Raw genomic sequence first — 24,088 nt, forward strand, 5'->3', positions numbered from 1 at the left:
GTCGGTGCTCACAGAAAAAGAAACGTCAGAAGCCGGAAACGTGGCCAGGGCGATCCACCTCTGTTCTGGGCACCGTTAGAAAGAACCTCAAGTGTCACCACAAGTGACACTCGGGACGGAGACACGCTCCAGGCGGCGGGTGGCCCTAAAGTTACGGACTGGGGCGTTGGATTCCGGAGGACAGGAGAGGGGAGAGGGGTGTCACCCTGGTCTTCCGGGCGCTTTAAACAGGGAGGCGCCGTTGATTGGCGAGAACCCAGCCAACGTCTCGGGGTTGAAGCTGCGCCCACCCTGGACGGGCTGGGCCCCGGGCCCGGTTAGCCTTACTTTGAGCGTCGTCCAGAATACCGCCGCCCGACCCGAAACATGTCCCGCCTCCAGACCCGGGCCCGGCCTGCCCTGGAGAAGCGAGGACTGACGAGTACGCAGTCGGCACTCAAGGCGGGGCCTCGCTTCGCCCAGATCCCGGTATGCACACTCACCAGCCTGGTGGCCCGGTATGGCCCGGGCCCCACGATGCGGTGCTCCATGGCCCGCACGCAGCGTCGGCCGCGGCCACACCAACGCAGATCCCCGAGAGTCCTAGGCGCCGCAGTTTGAATCCCGAGCCCAGGCGCTGCAGGCGCTGATTGGGCTGTGCGGCGGCACGTGACGGGAACTGCGGGGCGGGGCCGCCGGGGCCCCACGGAGGGGGCGGTGGGCGTCTCCTCCGAGACCTCCTGCTGCGGAGCGGCAGTAGGTTCACAACCGCCAGGGGTGGAGTCCGCGGCCCACTCTCGCCCACCCCGCGCACACGCAAGCAGGCTCCGCAGAAGGGTCGATGAACGTGTGTAATTCAGTGACCGAAAGCCGGTTGGACTGGAGAGGAAAATCCCTGTCCGCCCTTCCAAGTGCACCGTGAACCTGGTGGTGCGGCGAAGATTGGGAGAAGTGGGTAGTGAAAGGAAGCGAGGGGACAGCCTCTTCAAGTGGAGGGACATGTAAAAACTAGATAAGAGCTCTTGGCCACAGGGAGTGTAGACAGCGTGTAAGAACAACAAAGAGCTGGAAACGAGCCCCATTCAGCTTCCTGTGTTGTTCTTCTGGTAGAGTAGTCTTTCCCTGGAATTTGAGTTCTTTGTTTTTTGGATCTGACTGAAATTTTCAGTCCTATGCCACAGGGCTCTGAGTCCATTTTGCTGCTCAGAATTTTCCCCCTAGGAATTGATGGTGTGATTTGCAATTTTTCAAAGGGATAAATGAGGTCACCACTCTATGCCTACAAGTTCAAAGTTCAAATCTCATCACCTCAGCAACCATTCAGGATGAGATATCATAAGTAAGAGATAAGGAAAGGATCAGATTCCCACCCTTTGTTAATACTCTTCCTGCATTTGCTGCCTTAGATATGTATTTAGCTGCATTTTAGAAAGCCCCAAAAATTCCTGAGATGATACATATGTATTACTTTTGTAATCAGAAAAAAGCAATAAAGATATTTTTTTACTTCCGATCCTTATCAGAACTTTTTCTTTTTTTTGGACCTCTAAACTCCATGGAAGAAATGTTGCTTGTCCTTGGCAAGGGACACCAATGGGGCACAAGAGACAGAAGGAGAAATTTCAGAGCCTTGTCTATCTGGGGATTGTCAGCACCTGCCACAGTGGTGGAACTGTGATCTGATACAAGACATCATGCCCTGCTTCCTGAGCATTTTCCCAAGAGTTGGTCATGAGCCAAAGACAAGATAGTTCCTTTTTCTGGAAAGGCGTATCTCCCAATGATCTACATATCAGAGGCCACAAAGACAGCCTTTGTAAATGTAGTTTAAATTAGACAGCTGATCATCTACCAGTCTTTCAGCATCACATAAATCAACTGGGAAATTGCTCACCTTCTCTCTGCCCTAAAATGCCAGTGCTTTCTACCTTTCTGACCTATGTTTCAGCCACAGTGGTCCTCTTTCCATTCAAACCTCACAGTCCGCTTGGTTCCCCTGCTGGGAATGTTCTTTCCTCAGCTCTTTGCAAGGCCGTCTCCATCTCACCATTCAGGTCTCAGTTCATAATGCTGCCAACCTTAGAAGAGCCTTCCTTGACCTTCCTGTATAGAGAAGCCTGACATGCCCACCCTACTCTTGCACTGTTTTATTTCCTTCTGAGCACTTACCTGTAACTAGAATTACTTATTTTCTTCTTTTCTACTTCTACAGTGATGGTTGTCAAATGAAGGGGTTCCAGCTTCTGGGAGCATTTGGGGCATTTAGGCATTGAGGTTGTTTTCTGATCTTCTAAAAGGTAGGAAGGCCAGTACTGGTATTTTGTGGGCAGGGGCCAGGGGAGCTAGATGTCTTCTGGTGCTTAAGTCAGGCCACACAACCTACAATTGGCCCATGTTCTGCATCCCTTTTTATTGTCCACTGGACATTCAGGTAAGTGAATAACCTGTGTTATTATCTGAGCCTAGAACCTAACTCTGTTTTACATGTAAAATAAAAAGTAGTTTTGGCCGGCTAGAGTACACACTGAAGTTTCCAGGAATATCATACCCTGTCCCATTTGGGATTGTACCAAAACTTGCTCACCATGTCACAAGAGCATCAGTAATGGCAACACAGCTAATGGTATTTGAGACATGTATCTGTGTCATCCTGTATCTGCAACTCTTGAATTCATGGGAATTATGCATAAAGGTGCTGTATACTTATTTACTCCTTATTTCAAATGTCAAATATAAAGGAAGAATGACAAGAATATTCAGTTGACTTTACCTTTACTTCTCTTCAATCCAAAATAATTTTTATTTATTTATTTTTGGCTGCATTGGGGCTTCGTTGCTGCATGCAGGCTTTCTCTAGTTGTGGCAAGCGGGGGCTACTCTTCGTTCCATTGCGCGGGCTTCTCATTGCGGTGGTTTTTGTTGCGGAGCACAGGCTCTAGGCACACGGGCTTCAGGCGCGCAGGCTTCAGTAGTTGCGGCACACAGGCTCTAGAGCACAGGCTCAGTAGTTGTGGCGCACGGGCTTAGTTGCTCCGCGCCATGTGGGATCTTCCCGGACCAGGGCTCGAACCCGTGTCCCCTGTATTGGCAGGCAGATTCTTAACCACTGTGCCACCAGGGAAGTCCCCCAAATTAAGTTTTATAAGTAGATGCAAGTACTTGCCTATCTCATTATATCTTTCTGATATAATCATGCTTAGGTATTTATTTAAATTTTGAAATGAATATTGCTTTATTATGAATTACTTCCTTTTTATTTCACCATTATATAAAAAAATGTTAATTTTAATTATGTGTAGGTTGGTTACCTGTGAATTTCATTTCAGCAGAATAAAGAGTATTGACCCTGATCCAGTTGTGAACCGTTGCTCTGTCTAGACTATAAACTCCATGAGATCAAGGACCTCTTGCTTCCCACTGTACTCCAGTTCCAAAAACAGTATCTGATACATAGTAAACACTCAACAAAAAAAATTAATATATAACTTTGTTTTAATGTAAAAATGTTTTAACTTACTCAAGTAAAATTGAAGCAGGAGGGAGATTCTACAGTTGGATTCTACAGTTGGATTCTATAGTTCCAATTCTACATGGATTCTACAGCTCCATGCCTGAGCATACCACAGTCTTCCTTCCAAATCCATAGGCACCCCAGTTGAATAAGCACAAAAAAATGCTAGTTTATTTTTTTGTTTGATAGATTAACAACTATAAAGAACATAATGGTGCATTATTTCATTTTTCTACATTTATTTTCTATGTATTCTATGGTATTATATAAATACATCGTTAAGTTGACTCAGTTCCTTTTTGGAAAGAGTTACCCACTACTTCTAAGAAATAAATTACAGTCCTTACAGTTGTAAAGCTGCTTGCAAAGCTTTGTCACATTATCTCATTTGATCCTCAGAACCATATGGATATGCAAATATGGATAATCCCATCCTACTGCTGAGGAAGCTAAACTTCAGAGACTAAGTGACTTGCTTAACTAGAGAGGTTCAGTGTCCCACAGCCAGTAATTGACGGAACTGGGAACTGAACCTATACCTTCTGCTGCCAAAGACTGTGGAGTTTGGTTTGCTTTGGTTTGATTGCTTAGTTGGTCGGTTTTTACTAATGCCTTCACAAATCAAAAAGGATACTTTCCAAATGTAAAGTAGAGTTTCACATTTATATTTATGCAAAGACACATTTCAGGAGGGGGGAGAAGGATAGAAACCTTTCATAAGTTTATCCAAATGATCATTCCTAGGAATGAGTTTCATAAAAACCTGAGGAAAGGGCTTCCCTGGTGGCGCAGTGGTTGAGAGTCCGCCTGCCGATGCAGGGGACACGGGTTCATGCCCCAGTCCGGGAAGATCCCACAGGCCGCGGAGCGGCTGGGCCCGTGAGCCATGGCCGCTGAGCCTGCGCGTCCCGAGCCTGTGCTCCGCAACCGGAGAGGCCACAACAGTGAGAGGCCCGCATACCACAAAAAAAAGAAGAAAAGATTATTTCCACTCTCACAGTGGAAGCAATTTTAATAAATTGCTGTTCATACTCTTCTTGGCATATATAAGTGTAAGGCCATCAAGATCCCGTAGAAGCTTTGCCTCAGCCTCAGAACATCTTTATAAAGTGAGTATTAGCACATTGAGAATGGGCAGTTTCACCATCACCACCTGACTTGTCACTGATATTAGGAAGTTCCAAGCTATGGTGCACGAAAGCAACATAGGCCTCAAGTATATTGTGGGGTTGGAAGCTGTGTTTCTCAATCATGCCCAGTAGGGAACAGTTGGGAGTGGTGCCCTCACTCCCCAGGGGATTCCTGACTGCTACATGCAGTTCTGCTGCTGCCTGAAAGGTCTCCCAGCCAGTTGGATGGGTCATTTTGAAAGAACTCCTCGGCTGAAACCCAAGTCACTCAGTTCCTACCTTCAACTTGAGCCTTTCACATTGTACTACAACTACATTCAGTTGTGTTTGTTGGCATTTAAGCCCTCAAGACTGTCTATTTGCCAAGGTTCTTAAAAGTTGTAACATCTGTGACTTGATTTCCATGGCTATTGGTCTGTACTGTCACTGTTCTATTAGGAAATGTTCCCCCAGAGGTTGTATTAACCCTATTCACTAATAGGGACATCATATTCTTTGGGGTACGGGTGAAGAAGAAATGATAAAAATATATGGAAAACATACTATTTCATTGAAACTGTTGAATAATATTTTTATTTCAGTATTTAAAAACTAAATGTCCCAAAGAAATAGAGAATTTATATTCATTCATTAATTTATTCAACAAGTATGTATGAGTACCAACTATGTGGCAGGCACTGTTCCAATCACTGAAATACTGAAGTAAATAAAACAAAGTTCTCATTTCCAGAAGCTGACATCCTAGTGGGGAAAGGGATGACAAGCTAACTAAAATACATAAAAATATATGTAATATATCAGGTGGTAATTGGGTGCTGGGAAGAAAAGCAGAAGAAGAAAGAGAGGAAGGTGGAGGGAGTGGATGCTATTTTGGCTCAGGTGGTCGGGAAAGTTCTGTCTGATGAAGTGACATTGGGTAGACAATCTGAGTGGGATAGAGGGATAGCTGTCTAAGGGAGGACCTTCCAAGCCAGTGGAGCAACAGCCCATGTGAAAGCCTGAGGTGGACACATACTTGCCACGTCCAGGGAATACGGGAAGGGGGCCAGTGTTACTGGAATGGGGTGCGTGAAAGGGAGAGAGGAGGAGATGGGGTTGAATACAGAGTGGAAAGGGGCTTCTGAGGCCACATTATGAGCCACATGATTTGGATTTTACTCTGAATTTGTTGCAAATGTATTAAAAAGTTTTGAGTGTGTCAAGATCTTAAATAGGTTTTTTTAAGCAGCACTCTTGCCATTGTGTGGATAATGGATTGGAATGGGTGTAGGTATGGAGTAGAAGCAGGAAAACCAGTTAGGGATACTGTTGCAATACACTTGCAGGAAAAATAAATAAATTTGGTTGGTACAGTGCTTGGCACATAGTGACATTCCACAAATATTTGTTGAATGAATAAATGAATGAGCAAGTGAAACTAAGCTTCAAAAAGTTATCTCAGGACTTCCGTGGTGGTGCAGTGGATAAGACTCCATGCTCCCACTGCAGGGGGTCTGGGTTCAATCCCTGGTCCGGGAACTAGCTCCCACATGCATGCTTCAACTAAGACTTCACATGTCACAACTGGGGAGCCCTCATGCTACAACTAAGGAGCCCACCTGCCGCAGCTAAGACCCAGATCAACCAAAAAAAAAAAAAAAAAAGTTATTCATCTCCTAAAGATGGATTCAGCTCATTTTATCTATGTGTATTTCTTATAGGTATGTACTCTTCGATATAATAGCTAACTTTTATATTTTCAATTTAACCTATACAATTTGCTGCTGAACCTACTATTCTGGTAGGTCTTATTGTTAAAGGATTATCCATTCTTGCTTCTCCCTTTTGAGTCTGGGAAGATATTGGGTTGGCCAGAAAGTTTGTTCGGGTTTTTCCATCAGATGTTACAGAAAAACCCGAACGAACTTTTTGGCCAACCCAATACAATCCATACCCCATGCCTTGTGTTATAATCGTGCACATGCATACACACACACATGCACACACACACACATGCACACAGACTTCCTGCCACCTCACAATCACACCATTATAGTTTGAAGTTAGAATAAGAAAATCTTTAGCAAGGACCTAACTGAATGGTTTCTCATATTTGGACACAAGTTCAGTTTCTGGCATATCACAGCCATGCCTCTGTGTTGCTATGGCTAAGTATAATTCTCTACATCTAAGAAAGTGATATGATAGAAAAACAATATTTTTTAAACGAACATTTGTCTGGCCAAGGAACATAGGATTCGAGGAGGAAGATCCTAGAGACAAGAATCACCAAGGTAGCTTGTTTAAAATCCTAGGTCCCTAGATTCCACGGGTGATTTATGGTTTGTTTGTTTTTTTTGTTTTTTTTTTGATTTATGGTTTTGACTCCTTACCAGCAACTCCAAAGATCCATGTACGTATTTCTAATTTTGATGAGGCAAAACTTTAAAACTCCCACCTTGGAGGCTGGTATGCAAGAGAATGTCATCCAGCTTGTACATGAGCCTAGCCAACCCCTAGGATCTCATGTCCAATGTGACTTTGATATTCTCTACTGTTTGTGTTTATGTATCTTATGGGGACAATATTATGCTATAGTTGTATTTCAGAAGTCAATGGACTTATTCCTCATAAATGCTAAAAGCCAAAAGAAGATGGAATTTGGATATGCAGCCTTTGACTGACAGTGAAACATCCAAATAGAGGTGACCCATGGTTGAAAATATTAGATGAAGAGGGCAGGGTAGAGTTGGGGAAGTTGAAGACCTACAGATAAATGAGGACTTTGAGGAAGGAAGAATATAGAGAGAAGAACAGAGGCCTTCACGGTCCCATTTCAGCCCTTTAGCTTACTACCCTGACTGACAAGTTTCTCTGGCCCTCAAACCTGCTGCTTCAATAGAAAACTTCTGCTGGTTCTTATAAGGTAAATTTAAATTTGCCTTGCCCCATGACAGTCTAAAAAATTATATGTCTCATTTATCTTCATAAAGACCAAACACTTTAACAGAGCAGCCATTTGTTGTACAACAAATTAAATTATTTTTGAACTCTCCTCCTGTTGTCACCAAACATCTTTAAAGTCACCTTAAAATTAACATTATCTTTTTGATAAACTTTCACAATATCCACTTTATTGCAGGGTTTAGAATACTTCTTAGATGTGTAGTTCTTGTTTCCATACAAAGAAATGTGTGTAAAGTTAAGTAGAATAAGATAGTAGTGAGAATTAACTGTTTGTTCTAGCTCTTAAAAAAAAAAAAAAAAAAAAAACCTGCTGCTTCACCTCTGAGTCTAGGCTTGTCTGCCCACTCCGGGCACTTCATCTTTGTGATTCCTCAGCATGTCCTGGGCCAGGGATAGCTCAGTTAGGGAATTACCCTACTCTCTTGGTCCCTCCCTAGAGGCTTCAACTCTGGGCATTCATCAAAGACTTTCTCCTCTATTTCACTGTCAAAGGCTCAAGATTCAAGTTTTCACCTCAGCAGAATTACAAATCATTACATGTTATTGAACTTTCGGGTAGCAAACCAATAGTTAAATGATATATTCTAGTATCAGGACATCAGCTGTCTGACCCATAGCCCCTAAGCTCAGTTTTAAGAAAAATCTAAAGGTAAGATAAAATTATCTGCACTTTTAAAAGATTCATCACAAATGGTCCCTGAAATAGCAAATATACTTAGGATAGCCCCCAAAGAATTCAATTTACAAAAAAAAAAAAATTGGAGGAGGAGAAGAATGTGCAGAACTTTTAGAAAACACTGCTGCCTGGTCTCACAGCCAGATGCTTGTAAGTAGTAAGGTGCCGAGGGCAGAGGTAAGACACTTAACAGGGAATCTCCTACTCCTGGCAGCAGCAGCAGAGGACCCTGGGAGCCAAGGCCCATGGACCACAAACAAACAAAAGAGACCAGAGAGTCAGAAGTGGGACAGTGGGTGGCAGCACCAAGCCAGAGCAGGATGAAATGAGATTGTGAGGTAAAAGCAGTTGGGGAACAAGGAAGGTCTGTGAGCTGGGGCAGGGTGTCTGTTATGTGTTGGGCTATCTTGAAGGGCTAACAAAGGCAACAGTGGTTATTGTGTTCGCCTACGACACTGCCACTCTTATTTTCTTTCAGAGGCAAGTAATTGAAACTGGCTTGGATATAAAAAACAAAGTTATTTTAAGCCTTTTATCCTTACTGATGATTACTTTATATTTTTCTTTGTTTATTTCTGACACAGATCTTTTTCTTTTCTTTCTTTCAACTTTTTATTGGGCTGTAACATATGGAGAAAAGCACTCATTATCTGTATAGGGTTTGAGAAATTTTCACTAACTGAACACATCCTTGTAACTAGCACCCCAATCAAGAAACAAAACATGACCAGGACCTGAGCAGACCTCCAGTCTCTACCTGCCTAAAGATAACTGGTATGGATCTTCTACTATGTAAGAAAAAAAGAAACAAGAAAGAGTTTACCCCAGACTAAAAAGGGAACAAGGGCCACCTCACAAATTACCAGGAATTTAGTCCATCTACGTTGTAACCCAAAAACCAACTATAAAAAGTGGACAGGGGCTTCCCTGGTGGCACAGTGGTTAAGAATCCACCTGCCAATGCAGGGGACATGGATTTGAGCCCTGGTCCGGGAAGATCCCACATGCCGCAGAGCAACTAAGCCTGAGCGCCACAACTACTGAGCCTGCGCTCTGGAGCGCGTGCTCTGCAACAAGAGAAGCCACTGCAATGAGAAGCCTGCGCACCGCAACGAAGAGTAGCCTCTGCTCACCGCAACTAGAGAAAGCCTGCGCGCAGCAACGAAGACCCAACGCAGCCAAAAAATAAATAAATTTTAAAAAGTCAATGATTGGGTTGCTCCTGGAATTAACAACAGGGCAGAGCTTTGATCCCAGCTCCAGTGAGGGATTAGGAGGGAGAGTAGCTCCTCAGAGCTACGAAGTAACCTCCAGCCTGTCTACATACCAGAACACTGGAGACTCTTATTTAAAACACAGATGCCAGGCCTGACTCCAGGTCTCCTGAAAGTAGCTCCCTCAGGGCATAGGGGCACCAGAGGTGTGACCACAGATATGCCATTATTATCTGATCCTCTCCCTCAGAGTAGCTGAGGGCTGGAGGTGGGGTTCTGCAGGCCCTGCCAGGAGTGTCCTGAGGACCTGGGCAGCATTCTAGGAGAAAGTGCCTCTTACCTGTTCCTCTTTGCATGATGATGAAGTTCCAGAAGTAACATCCTAAAGGAATGTTAGATAAAGGCCTTGAGGAGAGTCAAGTCAGGCCTCCCAGCGAGGCCAGGAATAATACAGAGCCCAAGGAGATGGGAACAGGAGGTTTGAGGCAGAACCTAGAGTAACTACAGAGCTGCAGTGCAAATAGCTAGAATCAACTTTTCGCCAGGAGCTTTTAAAGAGACAAGGATCACAGCTTCATCTACTAAGGATTCTTGCCCAAAAAACTGAAACTAAACCTGACCATACCTCATTTTTATGAGGCAACTACCGATTTACAGGAAATGCAGAGGATGGAAAAATATGGGGAATTGCAATTGGCAACGTCTGGAATGTGGGGAAGTCTATAAGTGACCGGGTATTTGCAACTACAAGGAAGTGGGGTGCGGAAGGTGGCGGGAGAGCCCATAGAGGTTTGAGACAAATCAACCATTCATAGCATGTGGAATTATTTAGATCATAATTCAACCTACTGTAAAAATGATAAAAACTAAAAATTTTAAAAAGCAATTGGGAGACAACTGGAAGATGGAATACTGAATAGATATTTGAAGATAATCAAAAATTATAGTTTAAAATTGTATTGCAGTTATCTTTTAAATGACTCAGTCTTTAAGGGCTGTGGTTTTAGAACTTTAACATGCATCAGAATCACCTGGAGAACTTGTTAAAATGCAGATTACTGTGTCTCATCCCCAAGATTTTCTAATTCTGTAGAACTTTGTTGGAGCCTGAAAATTTCCATTTTTAATAAGCTGGATGATGGGTACATGAGGGTTCTTTATTCCTATTCTGTCTACTCTTGTTATGTTTGAAATTTCTATTTTAAACGTTTTTTTTAAGATAAGGGAAGAGAAAAAAATAGAAAAAGCATTTGACAATATCCAATTCCTGATTTTTTAAAAAAATCTCTCAACAAACTAGAGAATACAAGGGAGCTTCCTCAACCTAATAAGAATCTATGAAGGGCTTCCCTGGTGGTGCAGTGGTTAAGAATCCGCCTGCCAATGCAGGGGACACAGATTCGAGCCCTGGTCTGGGAAGATCCCACATGCCACGGAGCAACTAAGCCCGTGTGCCACAACTGCTGAGCCTGCACTCTAGAGCCCGCGAGCCACAACTGCTGAGCCCACATGCCACAACTACTGAAGCCCGTGCGCCTAGGACCCATGCTCTGCAACAAGAGCAGCCACCGCAATGAGAAGCCCGCGCACCACAACGAAGAGTAGGCCCCGCTTGCCACAACTAGAGAAAGCCCATGCGCAGCAACAAAGACCCAACGCAGCCAAAAATATTAATTAATTTTTTTAAAAAAAGAATCTATGGGGGCTTCCCTGGTGGCGCAGTGGTTGAGAGTCTGCCTGCCGATGCAGGGGACACGGGTTCGAGCCCTGGTCTGGGAAGATCCCACATGCCGCGGAGCGGCTGGGCCCGTGAGCCATGGCCACTGAGCCTGCGCGTCCGGAGCCTGTGCCCCGCAACGGGAGAGGCCACAACAGTGAGAGGCCCGCGTACCGAAAAAAAAAAAAAAAAAAAAAAGAATCTATGGAAGTCCTCAGGTAACATCGTATCTGATAAAAGACTGAATACTTTCTCCCTAAGATCAGCAACGAGACAAGGATATCTGCTCTCATCATTTCTATTCAACATTGTACTGGCTAGCTAGTACAATGAGGCAAGAAAAAGAAAGAAAAAGCATCCAAATCGGAAAGAATAAGTAAAACCATCTTTATCTGCAGACAGCATGATAGCCTATGTAGAAAATCCTTTGAGGTCTACAAAACAGCTGCTAGAACTAAGAAGCAGGTTTTACAATACTGTGGCAAGGACAGACAGACAGGCTGGGTAGGAGCTGGATGGCTGTGGGGAAGGGTTTTCTATCTTTATTTTTCTAAAGCCCCTAGGAGCTTTTTTTCCTCCTGAGCTTGCATCCTATCACAACCTGGGGACCTTCCCTGACATATTGAGAGTGAAGACTTATTCCTTACTTAATCGTATTTCTCCAAGGAGAAATTCCTGAGAGCCATGGCTCTCAAACTTGTCTGCACACTGGAATCACTTGGGGAACTTCGAAAACTCCTGCTGCCCGGGTTCCACCTCCACGGATTGTGATTTAATTATACTGAGGTATGGCCTGGATGTAGGATCCCCAATTGTGATGTACATTGTACCTTGAGAACCACTGCCCTACAGGAATATTTCTGGCCTGGTAACCTCTGTGAACAGTGAGTTTAGGAGGTGAAACTGGGCAAGCATGGCTCAGGCTCTACTGGATTTTATGTGGGATCTGCCTGCCTTTAAAGTTTACTGATTCTGTTCTGCTACTCTGAGCCATAAATTGTACGGCAAGGGGCAGAGGGAACAGGAGGTGGGAGAAGACTATGGCTGTCCAGGAGTGACTGACTATGACAAGGTAAATCTAGCTAGTTCAGATATAAGGAAGTCCACTTAGTCGTCAGACTTAAAGCCATCTACTCCTAAAACCTTGCCTCCCAACTTTTATTTGGAAAAAGTTCAAAGCATATATACTCACCACAAACATTCAGTACATTCACCAGTTGTTAACACTGTGTTCCATTTGTCATCTTTCTCTCTCTTTTTTTCCCTTTTTTCTTTTTTGGCTGAACCTATGTAGTTCAATAGGTATCTCTTAAGAACAAAGTCATTCTTCTACTTAATCATGATACAATTTTTACCCTCAGGAAGTTTAACATTGATACATTATTATCTATTATACATTCCATATTTATATTACCCTAGTTTACCTCAAAAGTTCCTTTATACCTGTTTTAAAGACCGTACACTGCATTTAATGGTCTTGTCTCTTTACTATCCATAATCTATAGAATAATCTCCCTCCTTTTCAGAAGACACTGACAAGTTTGAAAAGGCCAGACTGTGTCATAAAATACACCATAATGATGCTTCCTTATGATTAATTCATGTTAAATGTTTAGCATGAATACCAGGTTTGTGATGTCGTATGCTTCCAATTGCATCACATCAGTAAGAACACAATGTCAGTTTGTTCCAGTATCTCCGATGCTGGATTTAATCACTTTGGTTAACGTGGTGCCCACAAGATCTCTTCATTTTAAAGGTATCTTTTCCCTTTATACTTAATAAGTAACCTGTTGGGTGATACTGTGAGCCCATACGAATATCCTGTTCCCCAACAAACTTATACCCATGGTTTTAGCACCCATTGATACTCAGTTATTACTGACTGCAAATAGTGATTTTCTAATTCTATCATTCCTTCTACATCTAAAAAAAAAAAAAACTGTTTATTTATTTTGTAAGAATGTACCCCTAGTCCAAAGTTAACTATGTTTAAACAAATTTTTGGCCAAAAAATTTACAAAAACATTTTCAGTTCAACCTAATGAAAGTGATATCTAGAAAATATTTGACATCATTAAGTCGGCCTTAGACAGTTCCGATTCTAAAGACTTCCTAAGGCACGGTGTTCTGGGAGACAAACGTGCTTCTGTGGTGCTGCATGGCGTATGCAGCATCCGTAACTGGCTGCAAGTGAGCCCTGGCAGGCTCCTTCCTCCTGACGCTGGGGGACTGTGAGAGGAGTCAGACGTAGGCCTCCAGGGCTGCATGGAACTCTGTGAGACACTGCACCAGCTGCTGGAACTTGGGCCTCTCCTCCGGATCTAAGGCCCAGCAACAAGCCATCACAGCAAATAGTTCATCAGGACAGTTGATTGGCTGGGCTATTCCGTAACCATCTTTCAGGTACGTGGCCATCTCAGACGGGTCGATGTCCACGGAGGGTGTTTGGCCCAGAGTCATGAGCTCCCACAGCGTCACTCCAAAGGCCCACACATCACTAGCAGTGGAGAACTCATTATTAACCAGACTTTCAAGAGACATCCACCGAACTGGCCTGTTTTCGTTGTCCCCCAGACAATGATAGTCCATAGGGAACAAGTCTCTGGAGAAGGTATTGTCGGTGACCTTAACTTGAAGTGTGTCATCAATGACACAGTTCCTAGCAGCCAGGTCTTCGTGGATGACTTCCCTTCTGGCCAGGTAGCTCATTCCACAAGCAATCTGAATAGCCATGTGGACAGGTCTTGTTGAGAAATTGCCTGTGGATTATCGGCCTCTACTAATTTGCACTGCCGTAAAAACAGTTTAAGATTCCCCCAATTCATGTAAGGCAATATCACCATGGGCTTTTCTCCTTCTTCTATACAGACATGAGTAATAGGAAGAAGATTCCTGTGATGAAGACCTCGTAGCTTACAACTTTCAGTAAGCATCATTGTCACCTGAATTTCAGAAGCTTGATCTTTAACTGTTTTTACAAATGCTTGTTTTTCCTTATTTGGATCTTTTTCATCTACTAAAATCCCATGGAAAACACGCCCAAAAGTACCTTTTTGGAGGACATCTTTTAGAGTTATCCTCTCCCTGGATATTGCGATATCCTTCAGCTTAGCTTTGGCCTCCAAAAGAGTGACACTTCTCAGGTCATTCTTCTCTATCCGCAAGGTGGGATAACCTGAGGAGCTGGTGATAGGAGTTGCATTGTTGGGTGTGTCGGTTCTCAGATACTGAGTCGTCTGGTTAGATGGCTGAGACAGCCCTTGGGAACTACTGCTGGCACTGATGCTGTCATCCAGTTCAATCCTTTTCATACTAAGAAGGTGCAAAACAGCTAATATTATTGCTACAAGAAATATTACCGCACAGCAAACCCTTACGCTGATATAAAACACACGCGTAGAAGTGGTTGGAGCTGCATGTACAGGATCATAAATAGTTCTGCTAGTGTTTTTGTCCAAGGATGACGTTTTTACTTCTTCAAGTTTTTTGTAGCACATTTTCCTTCGTTTAAAATTTAAGACTGTAAAGTTTTTTGAAGAATTTACTGTCAAGTTGAGCTGCATTAGTATCATAACCTCAGAATCTACTTTGCCAGTACAGGAAAGCTCGACCCAAAGCACTGATAAAGTGCGTGGAGCTTCCCCCTGAGCAGAAATGTTGACCTGGGGCATGTCCATGGCCAGGATATTGTCTACTTGGAATCCCAGCTTATATTCAACTTTGGACTTTGCATGCCAAGTGAAGCGCCGGAAATTTGTCTCGCTGGGTACTAACAGGTTAAAGGATAGGGCGTAGTGACAAATAAGATCATTTCTCACATAATAAAGTTCTGCAACAAGATCGATGAGCCGGCGCACCTCGTCCTCTCTCAGGTAGAGGCTCACGCCAGGCCCCGCTTACGCGGGAGGCACCGCCGGCGGCCTCGGGGCAGGGTCGGCGGCAGGGCCCTCAGGCCGTGGGTCCACGGGAGGCGGCCCCGGCCCAGCGGCCCCGGCCGCGCCGTCATGCGCATGGCCGCCGCCGCCGCCGCCGCCGAGGAGAAGCGTGGGCAGCCCGCCGCGCCGCCGCCGCCCACCCACGGCTCCGAGCCCCTCACAGCCCCGAGCCGGGGGCGGCCGCCCAGCTCATCGCGCCGCCGGCCCGTGGCCCCCTGCCGCCGCTTCAGACCGCGAGAGCGCGCCGCCGCCGCCACCTCCTCCTCGGCCGCATCTTCCGCTGCGGGAGGCGGGCCTCCTTCCACATTTTTAACTGGAGTTCTTTAATAAAAAAGAGCTTTCCTCCCTTCCCCTCGCTGCCTGCTTTTTTGAGTATGACTATGGACTCAGGGATTCCTTGTTTATTTATCAAATTATGATCCATTTCTGTCATTTGTCTTTTTGAAACCAGCTCTTGTGTTGTTTCCATATATCCCCGTTAGTTTTTAAATCGTGTCTTTATTTCTGCTACAAGATATTTTAAGCTCATATAATATATTTCCTTCTCCAGACCTGGAAGCAGCCATTTCTCCAAGAAGTTCCCATTCCTTTTGACTGGAAATGGTATTTATTATGCCATTTCTCTTTGATACATAGTTTTGTTTTGTTTTGTTTTTATCTTTATCTGCCTGACTCCTACATCTATCTCCAAGTTTGTTCCAAACTCGGGCAGGTGAAAAATAAGGTGTTATGTATGAAACCCTTTACCCTTCAATACCTGACCCAGTGTAATATAGAATAGGCTCACAACTTATCTTTACAGTTCTATATTGATTCAACAAATATTTTTTGAATGCTTACACTGTGCTAAGCACCCGGGATAAAATTTGAAGCAAGACACACACAGTCATGGCCTTCCTGTGCTTACAGTCTAGTGGAGAAGGCAAATATGAATCAAATGATCATATAAATATTTAACTACAAACACTGTAAATCTCTAAAAATAGGCACACTGAGTTCTAGGCATACATCAAGGAGTCTGGCATATTCTGGGTTGGGAAGGGTTTCCTTAAAATAGGAACTTAGAGGGACTTCCCTGGCGGCCCGGTGGTTAAGACTCTGCACTTGCACTGCAGAGGACACAGGTTCGATCCCTGGTCGGGGAACTAAGATCCCGCATGCTGCGTGGCATGGCCGATAAATAAATAAATAAATAGGAACTGAGATCTAGGATCTGAAAAGTGGATAGGAGTTACTCAGTTCAAGGGGAAAAGGCGTGTGTGTGTGTGTGTGTGCGCGCGTGTGTTGGGGGTAGTGGTGCTGGTGGCAGAGGGTATGGGAGTAGTGAGTCTAGCAGGTTCTGAGGTAAAAAGAGGAAATTGGAATATCTGAGAAACAAGAAAATGCTGAGGTCTTTATTGTCATAAGCTAGGCTAAGGGACTATGGGGTAGCTGGCAGGCTGGGCAGATGCTCACTCCATAGGACCCTGAGGGCACAGAAGTGAGATTGGAGTTGATAATGCTGAGAGTTTAGGAACACATAGGTACACAAAGCCAATAAACAAACATGCTCCAAGAGCCTTCAAAGGCAGGGTGGAGGTCTCTGGAGGAAGCGAAAGAGATGGATAAGAGCTGGAATTTTGTGTGGATCTTTTGCAGGGAGGAGGAAGGGATAGGTGAGAGGTTACGGGAGGGAACAGTCTGAGCACAGGGCTGACCTTCACCCTTCCCTTACTCCGAAGGATCTGCCCTTTTGCTCTCCTAAGATGTGGCACCACTGAAAACCTGGTCTGTCTCAGCCCTGGAGAGGTGGAAAATTTTAGCAGGGATAGCTGGGAGGAAGGGAGTCCAGAGAATAATCTGAATGATTCCTTAAAGCTACATACAATCTGTGAGGCATGTGGGAGTGCTCTAAAAAAAATTTTTTTTTAAGTTTTCCAACTCCTTTTACAATGCTAGCAGAACTGACACCAAATCTGATTGACATAGTAAATGCAAAGAGAAAGGAGTAACATAAAAGTTACCATCTTAACCATTTTCAAGTGTACAGTTCAAGTAGTGTTAAGTACATTCACATTGTGGAACCAATCTCCAGAACTATTTTCTTTTTTTTTTTTTGCGGTAAGCGGGCCTCTCACCGTTGCGGCCTCTCCCGTTGCAGAACACAGGCTCTGGACACGCAGGCTCAGTGGCCATGGCTCACGGGCCCAGCCGCTCCGCGGCACACGGGATCCTCCCGGACCGGGGCACGAACCCGCGTCCCCTGCATCGGCAAGCGGACTCTCAACCACTGCGCCACCAGGGAAGCCCTCCAGAACTATTTTCATCTTGTGAAACTGAAACTCTGTACCCATTTATCCATTGATGGACACTTGAGTGGCTCCCACCTTTTGGCTAATGTAAAGAATGCTATGAGCATGGGTGTACAAATACCTCTTTGAGTCCCTGCTTTCAGTTCTTTTGTATATATACCCAAAGGTGGAATTGCTGGATTACATGGTAATTCTATTTTTAATTTTTTGAGGAACTATTATACCAAACTTTTCTCCATCGAAACTGCAAAAGGATTTCAAGTTCTCCAATTTACCAATCTTTATTGGTTCCTGTTTGGGTTCTTTTTTACATACTGGCCATCCTAATGAGTGTGCATTTATTTTTTAAGTATACATGTTTATTGTGGAAATTAGAGATACAGAAAAATATAAATGAAAGAAAAAAGTAAAAACAAAACTGTTTTTAAATGTTCCATTTTAAAACGAGAAAGCATAGGGTTGCTATGTAAACATAAAAAGAGCCTTTGTTTAAAGAAATGCAGAGATTAATTAATAGAAGAGTGAGCAAAGGACAGGCACGGGAAGGTTGCCAGGGATGAAACAGAAGTAGCCAATATTATGTAAAAGGGTTGGTATCTGGTACTGGGGAGACAAGGGTAGGAGCCTGCCTAGTTCACTAGCTACTTCCACCTGGTGAGGACACTGTTGAAGGGGCCTCCTGCAGCTACTACAGCTGGAGGGGGTGTCAAAAACACTCTGCTCTGCCCTGCACAGACTATAACCCCAACCGGTTTATCCACTGAATACAAAAAAACGGAGGCTAGACAGCCAGAGGAAACATTTCCTTCCCTAACACCAAAACAAATGATATATTTGGAATGCTCCGCAGAAAATACAGAAGAGAATAGAGCCCTTAAAAAGCTCTAAAAACACAAATGAGGTGGTCAAACTACACATTTTGTTTTAGAGATAAGAATGCTGGGAAAGAATTTTGGAAAAGCAAGAATATTAAAGCACTTTGTCCAGACTGCAATGCCAGACAATAGTTTACCCTGCACTCATTCAGTTATCATGCCGATAGCGAAGCAGCTCACCTGGGGAACTCTGGAGGCGCAGCAGCTCCCACTGGAATCTGAAGCTATGTGGTGGTTTTAAAACAGGCCCCAAAATGCTTGGAAACACCTCCTGTCAAGAGGCGGCCGCTCTGTCTCCCGAATGAATCCAGTGGGCTTATGACTGTTTCAGCTGATAGAGTATGATAGAAATGATGCCATGTGATTTCTGGAGTTGGGTCCTGAAAGGCTATGCAGATTCCCCCCAGTTTTCTTGGACCACTCACTCTACAGAAGTTTCTTTACTGGGTCCTCACTCTAGAAACTCAGCCGCCATGCTGTGAAAAGCCAAGCTTGGGAGAGGCCAAGTGTTGGCTCCAGCTGATAGCCCAGCTGAGCCCAGCCTTGGAGTCATCTTAGCCCAGGTGCCTCACATATGAATAAAGAAGCCTCCAGATGATTGCAGCCCTCAGCCTTTCAAGGCATTCCCAGCCTTTTGAATCTTCAGAACAAGAGGCTTCAGTCATGGAAGAGAGATGACTATGTCCTGTCTAAATTCCTGATCCACAGAACCTGTGGTAGTTTATCTTTCAATGTCTTTGGGATCATTTGTTGTGCAACAGTAGATAACCAAACCAAATAGTTAAATTACTAGCACTACAAAGAAAGAAATTTCAACTACTGGTTAAGACTATTAATTCACCTGTGTCTAGTAGAAGAGTTAGTGGTGTTACAGGTACTTAAAAATCAAAGAACTTGGACTATTCAGCTAGCAGTCACTTTCTAGGAATGCTGTCCTCATTCCACAGATAGATTATTCTTGTGGGTGAAAATCCTGGTAGGGCTGCGGAGATGGATCACTCTTGATCTTATGGCTGAGTCTCGCATCAGTGGAAATTCCCTATGTCTGTAGGGATTTTGCAATAATGTTTGATGACAAAGAGGATGTCCTGTAAGATTCCGCATGTGGGAAAAAGATGTTGTCCTAGGGGCTGTGAGCTTCCTAGACCTCAGTCTAGACGAGACTATGATGAGCTAGCCCCTCATTGAGGACTTACTTTCTTAAATGCAGTGGTGGACAGAGCTGGCTGGGGTCGAGGTAGAGAGCCTTTCTGCTCAGTCCCTTGGAGTCCTCTTGGGGTTTAACAGAAGAATGGAATGGCTGGTTATAGTGCTCATAAACCCGGGGAATCTATAGTACATGCATAGGATGACAGATGGTCTATGAACAAACAAACTGTAGAATTACTTTGGATGTGATTATTTCTGGCTAGGGCGGGGGTGTGGGCAGTGGCAGAGGAGAGAGTGGTGATCCTGGTATACCCATTATTAAAACAGTTTCCAGTTTTGTCTGCATCTATTATTGAACACACAGTGAATCAAACAAATATAACAAGTCAGGAGCTTCAATAAAAATTGATGGACCTTTGGAAGGATCTTAAGACGAGCTCATGACCATTACAGGATCATAGGTTAGACACTGAATCCACAGTATTTGCTAACAAATAAAATAATAATAATAATATATATACAAATACTAAGGGATTGTTATCAAAAGAATTTTCTAATAGTAAAAGCAGTATTTGGATACAAATTTAACTCTTTATTATGTAAAATTTTAAACATATGAATGAGTGGAGAGAATAGTATAGCAAACCCATAATTTTAATAATTAGCAACTTATGGCCAATTCTGCTTCATCTATAGTCCCACCCACTCTTTCCCAGCCCAGCTTATACCTGCTTCATTACCATTTCACTGGAAAATTGTAGTACTGTTTCTTAAGCTGGGGCCCCAAATGACTCACATGACATGGACTTACCCCAGACCTGTTCCTTAGAGCCAAACCTGAGTTCAGCCAAAATCAACCCAACCAACCCACAGACCCATGAGTGGAAAAATAAATATTTGTTATTGCAAACCACTGAGATTTTGATTGTTTTGTTAAATAGTATTATTTGTCGATAATTACCTGAAATTTATAACAAAATGTTAACAGTGGTCTTCTTTGGGTGGAGGGGATATAAGTAGATTTTTCATTTTCCAATTGTACTTTTTGTATTTTCCACATTTTCTACTTTTAGCTTACACTATCTTTTAAATTAGACTTGGAAAAATAATATATTTGAAAAGAAGAATTAGAAGGAAAAAAAAACAATGAAAATAATGAAGTCGTTTCTCCTTCCCAATTCTGTACTTAAACTAGAATAAACTTGTTTACTTTCCACAGTACATGCAAGGTACAATCAACTAAGCATTGAAAGTTTCACATTGTAAACGCTGTAAAAAAAAAAAAATGTGATGTCTTAACAACCAAATCATTATGGGCTTGTCTTGGTGCCCTTCTTCTTGAAGCCTTCCCTAATTAGACAGATGCACTGGCCCGTCTTTCCTCCACTGCCTCTAAACACATAAACTACACATTTCTGCCTTGTTCTAACAACATTTTCCATTTGTAAAACAAGGAAAGGAGGAACTGGAGGATCAATATGTTATTCAATTACCAAATAATTAGGGGTAAAGATTTGAAATGTAGCTCTTACAGTATTGAAGAATCCCACCATCTGGCTATTTATAAGCCATGGTAATACTCTGCCCCATTTTCTTACCTCATGTATCAGAGTAGAAAGTTATTTATCAATACAGCCCATGTCTTTTTCCATATTATCCCACATTATCTTCGATTATTAAAAATTGTGTCACACATATGTTTGCCAGCTGCTTATGTACAGCCATAAAAACATATCCCCTACAAGGACACGTTTGAAAAAATTAGTGACAACATGAATGAGCCTGGAAGACATCACACTAAGTGAAATAAGCCAGACTTAGACAAATACTGCATGATTCGCCGATATGAGGTGCCTAACGCAGTCAAACTCATAGAAGCAGAGAGTAGAACGGTGGTTGCCTGGGGCTGGGTGGGAGGGGAAAATGGGGAGATATTGGTCAAAGGGCACAAAGTTTCAGTTATGCAAGATGAATAAGTTCTGGATATCTAATGTACTGTGTGGTAACTGTAGTTAACAATACTGTATTATATACTTGATATTTGCTAAAAGAGTAGATCTTAAGTGTTCTTACCACAAAAAAAGCAAGAAAGCAAGAAGAAAGGAAAGAAGGAAGAAAGGAAGGAAGGAAGGAAATGGTAACTATGTGAAGTGATGAATTTGTTAATTAGATTGATTGTGGTGATCATTTCACAATGTATTTAAAACATCAAGTTGCATACCTTAAATATATACAATTCCTATTTGTCAATAATACCTCAGCAAAGCTGGAAAAAAGAAAAGAAAAATATGCATGCATACAACAATGAATTAGGCAAAGATAAACTCATTGTAGTACAGGTCTCACACATTCCTTAAGTGTTAGAGCCTATTAAGAAATGACAAGAGGGCTTCCCTGGTGGCGCAGTGGTTGAGAGTCCGCCTGCCGATGCAGGGGACACGGGTTCGTGCCCCAGTCTGGGAAGATCCCAAATGCCACGGAGCGGCTGTGCCCGTGAGCCATGACCACTGAGCCTTCGCGTCCAGAGCCTGTGCTCTGCAACGGGAGAGGCCACAGCAGTGAGAGGGCTGCGTACCGAAGGAAAAAAAAAAAAAAAAAGAAATGACAAGAAAGACTCCTGTACAAAAATGACAATGTGACTGTGAATCACAGATAAGATATTCTAAAAGTAATTGTGATATTCAGTTTGGGGATTCTTGTGTTTGACCCTAGGAGGAAAGACCAAGAAGAATCTGCATAATTAGTCCATAGTAGTCAACAGTAGTCCAGAAGAAAGAAATTGGAACAGTCATTGAAGTGCGGAAGGAGGCCACTAGATACGAAAACAAATCACACATCACACCACCAGCATCATCACCATCACCACCATCAGCATCACCACCAGCCAGCAGCAACAGGTGCTCCCTTCCCTCCTATAGCCAGGGACACAAAATTAGATACTACTCCTTTGAAGTAACTCTGATTCAACTAGGACAAAATATATTGCACTTTTATGCAAAAGGGCTCTCTAGTGAAAGAAATAATGGCAAACGAAATGTACTTTAAATGAGGAATTGCCTTACTAGGCTACTTTGCCTGTAGGTATGAAATTGATTTACATTGTTAAAAATCGCAGTCTTAAAGCTTCTCTCTTGGCAACTGTGATTACTCTTACAATGGGTAGGGCAATTTCAGAAAGCATTTATCTTGATTCACTTTGCAAAATGGTACAAAGAAAGCTGGAGAGTTATACAGTACACAGGTGAGGAAAATATATGGAAAAGTACCATAATGTAAGCAATCAGTTCACAAGACACCACAGGGCTATCTACTAATGAAAATCAGAAACTGCCTTGATCTGTGAATCAGTAGTCAGGCTGGAGGCTGATTCAAAGACATCCAAGATGTGAGACCCTGAGCAGTTTATTCCAATGACATGCATCAACCTCTCTGTGAGGACTAGATGTAATTTTACCTCTATACGTCAGGTATGATTCTTAGCCCCAAAACTCATGACTCCAAGAAATAGAACTGCTTCTGTTTTTTATAAGTCGAACTTAATTTCTAACCCTAACCCTTATCCTTATTTGCTTGATCCTATTTAACAGATAAAAATTTACCCTCAGTTCTTTCCACGGTTTTCTGAAGGTATGGGAAGGTGGGGTGAGGGAGCATGACTTTTGTCATCTGACCTTAGACATGGCCCTCGCGATGCCCACTGACCTTCCCTCCCTCTCCCCATGGATTCAATATCCCCTTTCTACAGCCTCAAGGTCCAGAAATCTTTACTAGGCTCTTTCTGGACCTGTCTGACCAGATGCCCCCTGCAGCCATTTCTCCCCAGGGATACTATCAAAGGAAGGTAAAGGTCCCCTCTGCTCTCAGAAGCCAAAGGTATCTCTCAGCCTCTTCAGATCCATTTCCTCCCCGTCCCTAGAAAATTAAAATACCATTACTCCCTTGAGGATTACTAAATGTAACCTAGGATGTTTTTGAGAAGAATATGTGGTACATGTACAGTATATTATTTAACATCACAGTAGAGCTTTGGGCAGCATTACATAATCAAACACATCCATATTTCTGCAGTAAAATATGTGAATATTCACTCTGTGTGGATGAATAAAAAGATGGTCTCTCCTTGCCCAAGTCAGGTTTGGCCACCAAATACATGTGCTGCAAACTTAAAACTTTGGGTTTCATAATCACAGACAAAGATTGTGGATCTGTAACTGAATTTGAGCAGATATGAGTCTGATGTAACTCCGCTATAGTGCAATAGAAAGTCAAAAAAGGAAGGTGATGTTAAGGGCTCATAAGGTTTGTAAAGACATCACGGAGGAGAAAGCACTTGAACAAAGGCTGGATAACGTGTGGGATTTGCAAAGATCAGAAAATAAAAAGCATCCCATGTGAGGAATAGAAAGAACTTGATTATACTAAATATCATGTCATGAGGAAAGTGCAAACCAAAACAATACTGAGATAACACTATATACCTACTAGAATGTCTGAAATCCAAAAATCTGAAAATATCAAATTCTGATGAGAATGTGGAGCAACAGGAACTCTCATTCATTGCTGGTGGGAATGTAAAATGGTACAGCCACTTTGGAAGACATTTTGGCAGTTTTTTTTACAAAGCTACACATGGTCTTACCATACAATTGTGCTCCTAGGCAT

General features: G+C 43.1%; 1 protein-coding gene and 1 pseudogene across 1 annotated transcript in view; both read right to left on the minus strand.

The window, feature by feature from the left end:
• The window catches only part of DEPDC1B (DEP domain containing 1B), a 105,368-nt gene extending 104,797 nt beyond the window's left edge, over nucleotides 1-571 (minus strand). Inside the window, exon 1 of the mRNA XM_022551461.2 lies at nucleotides 483-571. Coding sequence (XP_022407169.2) covers nucleotides 483-530 — 48 coding nt within the window. The 5' untranslated portion in view covers nucleotides 531-571. The remainder of the gene's footprint in view (nucleotides 1-482) is intronic.
• An 11,044-nt stretch (nucleotides 572-11,615) lies between these two features.
• LOC111162691 (inactive tyrosine-protein kinase RYK pseudogene) lies at nucleotides 11,616-15,188 on the minus strand (annotated as a pseudogene).
• Nucleotides 15,189-24,088: the final 8,900 nt, after the last annotated feature.

The sequence above is a fragment of the Delphinapterus leucas genome, chromosome 3 (genome assembly GCF_059928025.1).
Source record: "Delphinapterus leucas isolate spDelLeu-1000000601 "Yukka" chromosome 3, BTC_Dleu_Yukka2, whole genome shotgun sequence".
NCBI classification, from domain to species: domain Eukaryota; kingdom Metazoa; phylum Chordata; class Mammalia; order Artiodactyla; family Monodontidae; genus Delphinapterus; species Delphinapterus leucas.